General features: G+C 32.2%; 2 protein-coding genes across 3 annotated transcripts; one reads left to right on the forward strand and one right to left on the reverse strand.

Moving 5' to 3' along the window:
- Positions 1-639: 639 nt before the first annotated feature.
- LOC105795982 (uncharacterized) lies at positions 640-1068 on the reverse strand. Its single transcript, XM_012625630.1, has one exon. The coding sequence runs from the start codon at positions 1066-1068 to the stop codon at positions 640-642; it is 429 nt and encodes a 142-aa protein (XP_012481084.1).
- A 7350-nt stretch (positions 1069-8418) lies between these two features.
- Positions 8419-9559, forward strand: LOC105794861 (early nodulin-like protein 2). 2 transcript variants are annotated; one of them, XM_052627800.1, is made up of 3 exons: positions 8419-8545; positions 8670-8857; positions 8954-9559. In XM_052627800.1, the coding sequence occupies exons 2-3, from the start codon at positions 8683-8685 to the stop codon at positions 9433-9435; spliced, it is 657 nt and encodes a 218-aa protein (XP_052483760.1). In that variant the 5' UTR covers positions 8419-8545; positions 8670-8682; the 3' UTR covers positions 9436-9559. The 2 variants fall into 2 exon arrangements, with proteins under 2 accessions (XP_052483760.1, XP_012479682.2); XM_012624228.2 differs by having other exon boundaries at positions 8518-8545; positions 8624-8857.
- Positions 9560-12536: the final 2977 nt, after the last annotated feature.

Here is a 12536-nt window from a genome sequence, read left to right on the forward strand (position 1 = left end):
TCTTTTGTTGAATCTTCTCTAATTCCTCATTCATTTGCTCTTGCATTTCTTTCTGGAACTGTTCTAGCCTTTGGTCCATGTCTCTAGTTCTGGATCGAGTTCCGTAGCAGTGTTTGATAGCTTGATTGGTTTCCAGATTAACTGATGAGTAATTTAGATTAATTAGAATCCGTTAATGTATTTATTAATGCATATGAAACAATGCAATGCATGAAATGAATGCAGAAAAAGGCATCAATTTGAATTCAATTCCATATAAGAAAACTTTACTATAAATTAAATTCCTTTATATAAAATGAATTACAAATACGACATTGCCCTAGTACCCAGAACTCTAATCTTTCTAAGTAACAAAGCCAATTCTTGCCCCCGATCTGACTCTAATTCATACTTCACACTCAGCGTGTCAGCTTGTACTGCTAAAGTCTGTATATGGTCAGCTACTTCTCGAATCTGGACTACAGCTTCCTCAATAAGATGATCTCTACTTCTAACTTGATTCTGAAAATGGTGAAGCTGTTCATTACTATGACTCTCGTTTACTTTTAAGTGCTTGATCTGGATCTCATAATTTTGCAGCTCCATCTCTAACTCTTTAATTCTTTTCTCCATTTCTTCAATCTTGCTCAAGCTAGCTTTTCACTCTATCGTAGAATTTCGGCTTCGATACTGACGAAGGGATCTTTCCAATACAATCACCCTATCCTTTAACTCCCCCTTTTCCTTCTGGCTTTCTGACAAACTCTTCTCTAAGGCCTCATTTCGCCTTTGCATCTCTTGAAATCTCTGTTCCCACTTATCGGCCTTGTCCTTTTCTCCTTGGATTTCTACTCGCCACTGTTCTGATGTCTTTCCCAGCCCAGCAGTTCTTATTGACAAGCGCAGCTTTTTATAATCCGTCTTTAGACTGCCCAGTTCCTCATCAGCTTTGTTCTTTTCTTTCTTCAACCTCTCATTCTCGAGCTTTTGAACGTCTATGTCCAATCTCAAGTTCGTCTTTTCCGCATCTATTTGCTCTATTCTTTTCTCCAAATCCGCATTCTTCCTCTCAAAATCTTGTCTTACCATTTCCAACTCAGAAGGAATGACTCGCAAATGCTCTTCTATTGACTGGCTTTCTTCCTGATTAACTTAGGTGTATTATCATTTATCCTTCTAGCCCACCATTGATGATACCCAGGAGTTGTCATTGGACCCACAGCTAGCCTCTTCATTCGGCGAGTTTGTTTCCACGCACTAACCATCTCTTGAATCTTCTTTCTGTAACCATTATCCTTGTACGAAAATTCATAATTAGCTAACCCTTGGGTCGCAGGTATAAATTTCCTTGACCTATATTGCCTTAGCACCAATAATGGGGCATATCCAGTAGCTCCCCAAACCCCTAGCAAAGGAACCCAATCAAAACTACCACACCTATACATGATCTCATCTGGAAGTAACCAAGGAGCTCTCCACTCAATGTCCCCCTCTCGAAGATTTTGAAGAATTTCTATCCACTTCTCCTTCGAAATGTCGTCTCTCCTGGGCGTAGCGACTATCTCCTTTAGTGGTGAATAATTTTCAGAGAAAACCCGATACGACACTTTATCCACCTTCTAAAAGTGACTGTGAAACCACTTGAGTAGAAGTTGTGCACATCCAATAAATCTACTTTCACCCGTCTTCCGGCATGCACTCAATGACCTGAAAGTCTCTGCCAAGATAGCTGGAATCGACGTAACTTTCTTATCGAGCCGGTCGAATAAATCAGTGACTGTTTCATCTACATATCCCAAGGCTTTAGGGAAGACAACCAAGCCATATATACTTAAAGCAAAAACATCTAACCTTTTCCTGACATCTGGGTGTGTGAGGATTGCATCTTTCAAGCCCCTCCAAGGAATGCACTTACTGTCTCCCTTTTGCTTAATTCGTACGACAACCCACTGCTCGCTCATTCCTGTTACACTCATCAGCTTTTTGGAAAAGGTTGGCACATTTACCACTCTCGAATAGACCCTGTACACTTGAAACTTTAAACAACGGAGTAAAGCCATATACTCCTCTATCGTAGGCACTAAATCGACCTTCCCGAATGTAAAGCAACTGTAGGCAGGATTCCAGAATTGGGCGAGGGCTTGAAACAAACGCTTGTCTACCTTCACATCAAGCAAATAAGGCAAATCCCCATAATTATCATAAAAGAGCTGTCTAACCTCATCGCTCCACTGACCCCAGATTTCCTTCAATTCTTGTAAATTGTTTTGAGTTACATTGATATGCGTAAAGTCTCATAACTCCGATACATGCCCCTCAGCCAAACTATCACCCTTTTCTTCCTGCGTTGTTTCAGACCAAGTTCGAACAGCCGCATTGTCCTCCACTTTATCAAGAAACCCGCTTTCCATGATAAGCCTTCTATCTAGCAACTGAATTTGAATTGACGCCTTTTATGATGAAATGAAATGTCATGTCATGCAAATAAAACACCAAAAGTCAGTATCATATAACAACATAAATTATAATCAAGAAATAATAAAACATCTGATCGGATATCTACTAGAGTTCGGTATAGTTCTACCTAGGGTGAATTCCTAAGGTTCACTATATGTGGTTTGGCTTCTAGAGTAAAGGTACCCGAACCAGCAAATTCCTCAATCCTCACCCATTATAGGCTCATACGGACCAAGTTTAGTTCAGGGGAATACATTTCCCTATGGCTGCACGGAGATAAAAAATCTCACGAAGACATAGGTACGGATGTATCCCGAAAGCAATCCACTACCCTACACGGAGGTAAAAACCTCACGAAGGCATAGCTTCTCACTCCCATTTAAAAGGGTAAAACTGTTCAACTCATGAAATGTATAATGCAAACAATATTTAAACAAGAAGATAATGAATGCAAAAGGATGTTATGAGTTTTTTTTAATATTTTCTCGACCTTAAGACAAAAGTTAATTAACTTTGTGGCTCGACTCTCTTAAAAAAAGTCCCCAGTGGAGTCGCCAAGCTGTCGAAACCATCTTTTAGAAAATTTTTTTAGGTTTTTGAAAAAATGAAAATTGGGAGTCGCCACCAATCTTTTATTAGGGTGTGATTGGATCACCTAAAAAAACGGCTTTGGTCTACGAGTTTTAGAAAAATGGATCCGGAGTCGCATTACGTCATTTAGGAAGGAGTAGCACCTCGTAACGCCCAAAATTGGTACCTAGTTAATTAATTAGTGTCTTAAGGTCGAGAATATGGAAAAATATAATCTTTAAAAAACTTAAAGCGTTGCATATTAAGACCCTTTTCAATTCAGAGAAGCAAAAATGCCACACCCAATACGTTAGGGCACAACATTCTAATTTCCCCCAAAATGAATTAGGTTAGAATATTTATACAATAAAACTAAAAGAACATCCACTCATCCAAGATTTAAGAAATCACACCCAATACGTTAGGGCACGATCCCTTTAGAATCCCAAACTCGGAATATTTCCTTTACTTTAAAAGAACATCCACTTATCCAAGATTTAAGAAATCACACCCAATACGTTAGGGCACAATTCCTTTAGAATCTCAAACTCGGAATATTTCCTTCATGATTTTTTAAAAAATCTTCATTTCGAGAAATCAATGCGCCACATCCAATACGTTAGGACACAACGTGTTGAATTCCCAATAGTGAGCTTTTATTTTAATTAAAAGAATATCCACTTTGAAAAAAAGTTTGATTTTAAAAATCGAGTGAAAAAATGTAATGTTATGCTACATTAAATATATAATGCAATAATACTACGATAGCATAGAAATAATACAAATATATGAACAAATAAATAAAATAATGGCTCTGAATATTAAATGAACGGACAAGATAAAAATATGTAAACATAAATTAATAGACAAATAACTGAAATAAATAAAATATACATACATCCATGAAAATATACAAGTTTAAGATAATATTAAAATTAATAAAACATGTGTCTAAAATATACGAAAAATATTAGTTTTCTAAGGTGTAAATATATGCAAAAGAAACATATTTATATGTATACATATAGTAATAATAATAATTTCATAAAAAAATTATTAGAAATATTGATTTTAAGAAAACTATGAGAAATGACTAAATTGGGACAGAAATTAAAAAAACAGGGGTGAATCCGTAAATAAATAAAGTCTGGAGGACCAAATTGAACGCGCGAATTACATAGAGGGGCTGGAAGGGCAATTTTCTCTTCTCCTCTAAAACGGTATCGTTCAAGAGGGGTCAAATTGAAATTAAAATAAATTACAGGGCAAATTTTTTAAAAAATAAAAACCTAATTATAAAGACAGTTAAAGGCGGAGGGGCTAAAAATGCAATTTTCCCCTCCGCTAAAAAACACGCGGATCCTGGGTCCGGGTCGGGTCGACGCGCGGATCCTCCTCCTCCAAAACGGCGCCGTTTTCAATTGGCTATTTAAGCCAAAATTAAAGCCTCAAATTTTATTTTCCAAACTTTCTTTAAAAAAAAACAAATCATTTTTAACAAAAAAAACTCTCAACCTTTCAGTCCTCCGGCCGTCGGCCGGTCATCGGACGTCATCGCCACCGCACGCCGCCCAAGATTCAATACCAAGACCACCGCTCATGTGGCGGGTCGGAAAAAAAAAAACCCGTTTCGGCTTTTTAAACCTTCCCAAGCCCAGATCTGGGCTCAAAATACCCAAAATCCAGCAGAAAACGCGAAGAACTCGCGAAAACCTTTCGGCTTCCGGCCACCGATCCTCGGGGGTGGCTCCCTCGATCTTCCAACGGCGTTTCAAAGGCAAACGAAGGTAAGTTCCTCCCTTTTCATTTTATCCTGCCTTAGTAAAGTAAAAAAAAAATAAAAAATAGAAGAAAAACGAAGAAGTAATCGATGATAAAATAAAATAAAATATCAACCTTTTGAGTTTTGATTGATTCTCCCTTTGTGTTAAAAAATTGTGCTTTTTTATTGATTTCCCAAAATCCGATCCTTGTTACAGTGCGTCAAAATCGCTTTTATAGCGATCGTCAATACAAGAAGAAAAGAAAGAAATAAAAAGAAATCTTCCAATGTTGATTTGATTTCGATTCTTTGATTTTTCTTTCCTTTCTTGTGTTTGCAGGTGATTGCATGGAGATTCGGCTCTTGATGGTTGCGGCGCAAAAATCCTACTGTTGCTAGGGTTTCAGAAACTGTTGTTGCCTATTTGGGCTGAACTGTAATTGGGCTTTAGGTTTAGGCCTTGTAACCCGTTTGTAATCAAACATTATGGACTATTTCTATTTTATTATTTTATCTGTTTTTTGCATTTATTAGACCGGGTAAAATTGAGGTATTACAATATATATATATATTTATTTATATGGTATTTATTTTCTTTTCATGTTAATAACTTTTACATGTAATTTTCCATAAATTAGTAAAAGACAATAATACTATTTGCATAGGACATCACTAATCTAACAATACTTTTGAACAAAACCGGCAGCTTTTTGGACAAATTAAGAAAATTAAAAAAAAAAAAGAAAAAAGAAGATAATGGCAACTCTCAACTCAGGTTTTTCATTGATTTTTTTTCTGCCACTTCCTGATTGAGGAGTCAGGTTTTTTTCTTATATAATTATTGATTAACAATCAATTTTTTAAAGCAATGTTTTTTAATTTATAATTTAAATTGATAGAATATGTAAGTATTGAGAACTAAACATGTTATTATACCAGATAGAAAAAAGGTTTTTCATTATTAATTTAACGGCGAGTGAATAAAACAAGAACAAATTTAAATGTTAGTGCCTAAATTAATTTTTTTAAGTTGAATGACCAAAATAGAAACGTGGGCATAATCGAGTGACTATTTGTATACTTTACCATTTATAAAAATAAGTCTAACATCTTGGATTACTAATTGGTAGAAAACTAGGCAATCCGAAACTTTTTCAATGACATTCAAGAAAAATGTAATCTAGAACAATTAATAAAAGTAAAGAAACTATTCCTGTTAAACGAAATGATGAAAGAAATACCCAAAACACATTTACAAAAACTTCGAATAGGAAATATATATATATATATACATTAAGAAAAACTACTTAAAAATCTAGAAAGTTACTCACATTTCTTTAACAAAGTACTTATTTTATAAAATATTTTTACACCATCTTTCTTTCACTCACATTACATTAACTCAATTCAGTGCAATTTATATAATTTTTTTAATGCTATACATTCTACATGACTATATACATTTAATTATTTTAATAAAATATTTCAATTTTATATAATTAATCACTATTAAAAGATAAATATAATGTTGAAGTTTGTGATTGCCTCTCTCAACAATGTAGTCTCTAAGGTTCAAACTTACATTTCTCCTTGGAAATACAATATGTCTTACAACTACACCCAACACTTATTGATTGTTGTTTTTATAATTGAAAATCAAAGTAAATAAATTAGTTATAATATAAATCATTTGTATTATTTTTGCTTTGGTAGAGTCGTACCTAAAAGATCTTGGTGGACCATATTTTATCAAGAAAATGTCAAATATTGATAATAAAAAATCTATTCGTTAAGAGTGAGAAAGGATAAAAAAAAAATCAACGCAATCAATTATAGAGGTTCGACCTCAACTGCCTACTGTCATCTACCTTAGCTCAACTCTGCAATCATATTTTCAATTTACTTACTTTGAATTACTATCTTTCAAAAGCAAGAAATAAACTTCACAATCCCTATCTTTTACTTAGGTTAAGATAGAAAAGTCTTTCCTAATCTTTTACGATGACAAAGATAGAATCACCGACTCACTTAAAATCCTCTAGCTTCCAATGTCAAACTAGAAACTTCCTTTTCTGGTGTAAGCTCACAAAATTTATACAAAAATATGTACAAGAGAATGATGTAGAAAATAAAGCACTAACGAATTTTCTTGGTTGGATATTAGCTCTTGCTTCTTAAAGTGTACCTGAGGCATATTTATCCTAAGGAATGAGTTTTTGACTGTTTATAGCTATTGGAAGTGTAAAAATCTCATGTTTTAGATGTGCAGAAAAAATCTATCCGTTAAACACACAGGATAATCTGACCTTTCTCCAATCCACACTGTACGAAAATGCCTAAAATGAGCCAAAATAAATTTAGATATCAATCAATTTTAAGGGTTTTTAGTTGATTCTGGATTATTAATTTTCAAAATCCTAAAAATAACACTAATTTCTATATTAATCAAGTATAAAAACACAAACACCACTCTTTCGAATAATAATGATTTGATCTCTTCCCAAAAGTGAAAGTGAGGAAAATAACCAAAAACAAAGCATGCGTTTTATATGTATAATTATTTGTGCGTTTTTTATATTAATAATTTGATATATTGATTCATATATGTACTAAATAATCATAATTACAGTGAAATTGATATGCATAATTGTAATAAAAATAAATTTTACTTGGTTCAATTTAACAACTAAAATAAATGTTTGATAAATAAAATTAATTATTAATGATTTTATAAAATATAGAAATAGAATTTAAATAAATGTTTTCTTTTAAATAAATATTAAGGATGATTTTAATTTTATCTAAAATTAAATTAATAAAAGTGTATTGAAATTATAATTTTTTTGTTTGAAAAAATTAAAATTAAGGTTTTGAACATTATATATATTATTTTAAAACTTTTTCAAAATGGAAATTTTAAAAGCTTTTCAAAATACAGATGGGATTTTTTTTACAAATATTAAAACGGATTTTTTTAAAAATTACCATTTTATTTTGAAAAGCTTTTAAAATGTTTATTTTAAAAAAATGTTAAATATTTTAAAATTAATATATTATGTTCAAAACCTTAATTTAAATACACTTTATTAATTTAATTTTAAATAAAATTAAAATCATGTTTAATATTTAATTAAAAGAAAACATGTCTACCCTAAAAACATGTCTAAAACATTTTTTACAACTTAAAATAGTTCAAGGTTTAAAAAATATTTTTAATGAAATTCCAAATGAAAAATTATTTAATTAAAAATTATACTAAGTAGCAGAGTTTACAACAATTTAAAATTTTTTTAGTTTTTCCAATTTAGTTTTGAGTTTAATTTTTTCTGCAATTTTAGAATTTAAAATATTAATAATTAATTTTATTTATCTAATATTTATTTTAGTTGTTAAATTGAAATTTATTTGCAATGATACGTTTTATAAATAAGACCATAAAGTGATTAATATTTTTTCCTATTTTAATAATACAAAATAAATTGTATTGATATTTCCTATTTTAATATAGATATAAATAATAAAATATTTAAACCAATTAAATAAGGCATTAATTTTGTCTTAACTTGGCTACGGCTAGCTAAGAAAGTTTGTATAACCGTTAAATCCCCTGCATGTTGCGACGTGTAAGAGCTCAAATAGCTAAGAAATAAAAGATACCCAAAGAAACGCCTCTGCTAATTCATTAAGACCTACTCAAATTAATCATATATCCTGCCAAAACCATTGCCAATCGCCGTTTAGTGTCACGCTTTGCTGTGCTTTGCATGCTTTACAACGGTAACTTCGTCCTCCTTCCTCTTTATATATCCCCCCTTCCAAACCCCTTCTTCAATGTACTTCGATTCTCTCATATAGAGCTGTTTTTGGTTCTTTGGGCTTTGGGTTGTTTTTGTTGTTTCAGTGTTGCAGTTCCAATGGGGTTCGAAAGGTATCTTGCTAGTGTGTTGATAGTGATAATGCTGTCTTTTATCACTTCATCACAGGGTTATAAGTTCTATGTTGGTGGTAGAGACGGTTGGGTTGTTAGTCCTTCTGAGAACTACAATCATTGGGCTGAAAGGAATAGATTCCAAGTCAATGATACTCTCTGTAAGCATCCATTTATCTCTCATTAATGTCCATATACATTTGCTAATTGAAATGATGCAGTACTCTTTTTGGTTATCTTGGTTTTAAATTTTGCAGTTTTCAAGTACAAGAAAGGGTCAGACTCGGTGCTGTTGGTAACAAGAGAAGATTACTTCTCATGCAACACCAAGAACCCAATTCAGTCTTTAACAGAAGGTGATTCACTCTTTACATTTGATCGGTCGGGTCCCTTCTTTTTCATCACCGGTAACGCTGATAATTGCAAGAAAGGGCAAAAGCTGATCGTCGTGGTCATGGCTGTAAGACACAAACCCCAGCAACAACCTCCTTCACCTTCTCCCTCATCTGCTGTGACAACAGCGCCGGTTTCTCCACCAACATTACCCATTCCTGAGACTAACCCTCCTGTAGAGTCACCAAAGAGCAGTGAGGCTCCATCTGATGCTGTGGAACCAGCTCCGCCGGAGCACAGATCGGGTTCATTCAAACTAGTATGTTCTACCTGGCTGGTGTTGGGTTTCGGCATTTGGGTCAGCATGGCCTTGGGGCTCGAAAATGTAGTTTGTTTTTGGTGCTGAATTATTAAGGGGTTTGGTTAAATGGAAGGGAATCAGCTCAGCTTGTTATATTATTTTGTTCTTTATTGTTTTTCATAATTTCTTTCTTCAGTAATATATAAACAGTGTGTGTGCCTTGCTTTCATCTTTATTGTTGATTATTATTACTAATTATTATAATAAGCTGTGGAACCTTGGATCGGTACTCACCTCAGGACTTTAAAGTTTTTAAGTACAATTTTTAATTTATGATCTAATGCAATATTCAGGGCCAATCTTACTATAATCGTAACGCCCCTCGGAGAGCTAACTCTTATAAGAGAGGTGCAGTGCCATCACAAGTTGATAATAGGTAAAAGGGCGGTCCATTTATTTTTGGTGAGGTTAAAAATAGCGTTGACGGTGAGTTTAGTTACTCTAATGATGAGACTAGAGCAATGAGAATAGAAATAGCGGTGGGGTTTGTGTTTGGATTCAAACAAAACTGTAGAGTGATGTTAGAATAAAAAATAAATATTATTAAAATTATTTTAATTTTACGAAATTATTAAAATATGTAAATTTATAAATTCATTTAATAAAATATTAAAATGTATTTTTTGATATTTTATTATAAATATTTTAATTAATTATATAATCAATTTAAATTATTTATTAGATAAAATGATAATTATATTTAATTATTTTTTTTATAGTTAGTTATTCTTTTATAACAATGATAAATATTATTTTCACAAATAATAAGGTTATACTTGACTCAAATTTTGAAGTACCTCTGGGTAATTTTTAATACAGAAAAAATATAATAACATAAGATAGAACAAATTTCATTAATATTAGAAATTAGGTTATGATACAAAATTTCTTTACAAAGACGAATTCATTAAACTAGTCGCAATGATTTCTTTAACATCGTGATTTCAAGGTCACCTTCACTATTAGACGAACTCGATTCACCTCGATCAAAATGGCCTGAAGAGATTAGCATGTCGAGTATATTTTTAAATTGTCGAAAATCCTCATCATTTGACCAAGCATGTCTTCGAATATAATTATGCAATAGTATTTTTATTAATAAATAATTAAAAATAATAGTATATCAAAAATATTTTATTATAAATATAATGAAAATTAAATTTTATTGAAACTAATTTTATTTTAAATAATATTATGTATATATATAAATAAATAATAAGTATACATCAAATATTTATATGATTTAATTATAAAATTTATTTATTGTATTAATTATTTATTAAAATAAAAAAACTTTAATAAGCAAAAATTAGAATAATAAAACATTATTGAAAGATGAAATAATGAAGCAACTCTAAAATGAGAAAGAAAAAGAAAAAATATATCATATGGGTAAAAAAGGAAAAGAAAAGGCAACTGGAGTAACTAAATTTTTATTGGACCAAAAGGCAGTCTGGATTTAAGCCTCTAGTGAGGTGAAATGCATTCTCAACGCATTGAAGAATGCTTCCTAAACAACCTTGGGTTTACCAACATTTCAGTTGCAATTTTTTTTAGTCTAAAAATGCCGACGCACTGGAGCTCCAGTGCATCTAAAGGGAACCTAGTCCACATGAAGCAAATTCAAATGTCCTTATGTATTCTTCATGTTAATAATTTTGGAAATTTGAAGGTTTTTTAGTTAGCTTTTATTGTATGATCCAATTTGAAGAAAAGTTAAAAAAAGGGGCCTAGATGTTTCGTTTGGAGAGTGTAATTAATATATAGAGGATGATTTCTCTTACTCTTTTCTAAAGGCAACAAACATTTACTTTCAATAGCATTAATTTGTTTTGAGTAGGCCAAAAAAACCAAAACTCTAGTTCACCCTAATGGCTAAATAGAAAAAAATGTCTTTTTTTGTTAATTGGTCATATAGGCTGTTTTTTTTTTGAAGATTTAGGGGGAAATAAGTCGATTTTGGAGAGAGTGTGAAAGCACGTCCACCTCCAACGGTTATTTCCCCAACAATACAAATTTAAACGCGTCAACGATAAAATTTTTAAATAGCCCAATGATAACTCTAATTTCCTATAAATGTCATGTCATTTTTCATTCTTTTCACTCAAATCTAACTTTCTCTATTCTTTCTAAACTCTCAATTCTCTCAATTTTCTCAAGATTTTTTCAAAATTTTCCAATACATTTGTATAAAAATATTATAGTTTTATTTTATTATTTCATAGGTTATTCATTTCGTTTAAATTTTCATGAATGACAAGTTCTCTTATTTGTTTCGATGACAAGCACATTTACACTACTCAATCGGCAATGGTAAGAAATTTTTTTAAAATTTTGTTATTTTCAGTTAAGTTAATTTTAAATTTTTAAAATTTAAAAAATTAGTTTATTTTGTTGATATAAATAGGCGGATGATCGTGTTTTTGAGGGGTTCATACATAATTTATCAAAGAGCGCACCTAGTGAAATTCGTGGTTATTTACAAGATGCGAGATTCTTACATGCGTCTTATATGCTCGAAGGCTGTAAATCAATGAGTTAGTGGAAAGATGGAGACTTGTGACACACATTTTATCTTCCATGCAATGAGAGTACAATCACACTCGAGGACGTAGCTTTACAACTCAGTTTACCTGTGGATGGGCTAGTCATTACAGGGTCAGTGATCGTTACCGGTAAAGAGGACCTTTGAGAGATATTTTTAAGGAAGGTGTTGAACAAGTTTCAAGGTGGCCGGATAAAGATGAGATGGTTGGAAGATAATTTCAAATTCCTTCCTTCGAAAACGGCTGACGTCATCAAAGAATAATACGCCCGAACATTCATCTTAAGGTTAATCAAGGGCATTCTAATGCCCGATAAATCTTGAAATTTGGTACACATAAAGTGGTTACTACACCTAGTCGACTTCAAAGAATGTGGTCGATTGAGTTGGAGATCAGCCATGTTAGCCACGTTGTATAGGGAGTTGTGTCGAGCGACAGAACCAAATAAGATGTCAATCGGTGGTTGTCTGCTCCTATTGCAATCATGGGTGTGGTGGCAGCTACCATTTTTACGTCCCCAAGTGGATGTCCCTTATACATTCCCATTGGTGACAAGGCAAAATTAATTTGATAATAATATATAGTTACCATAGTAAACGT

The sequence above is a fragment of the Gossypium raimondii genome, chromosome 3, assembly GCF_025698545.1.
Source record: "Gossypium raimondii isolate GPD5lz chromosome 3, ASM2569854v1, whole genome shotgun sequence".
Classification (NCBI taxonomy): Eukaryota; Viridiplantae; Streptophyta; class Magnoliopsida; order Malvales; family Malvaceae; genus Gossypium; species Gossypium raimondii.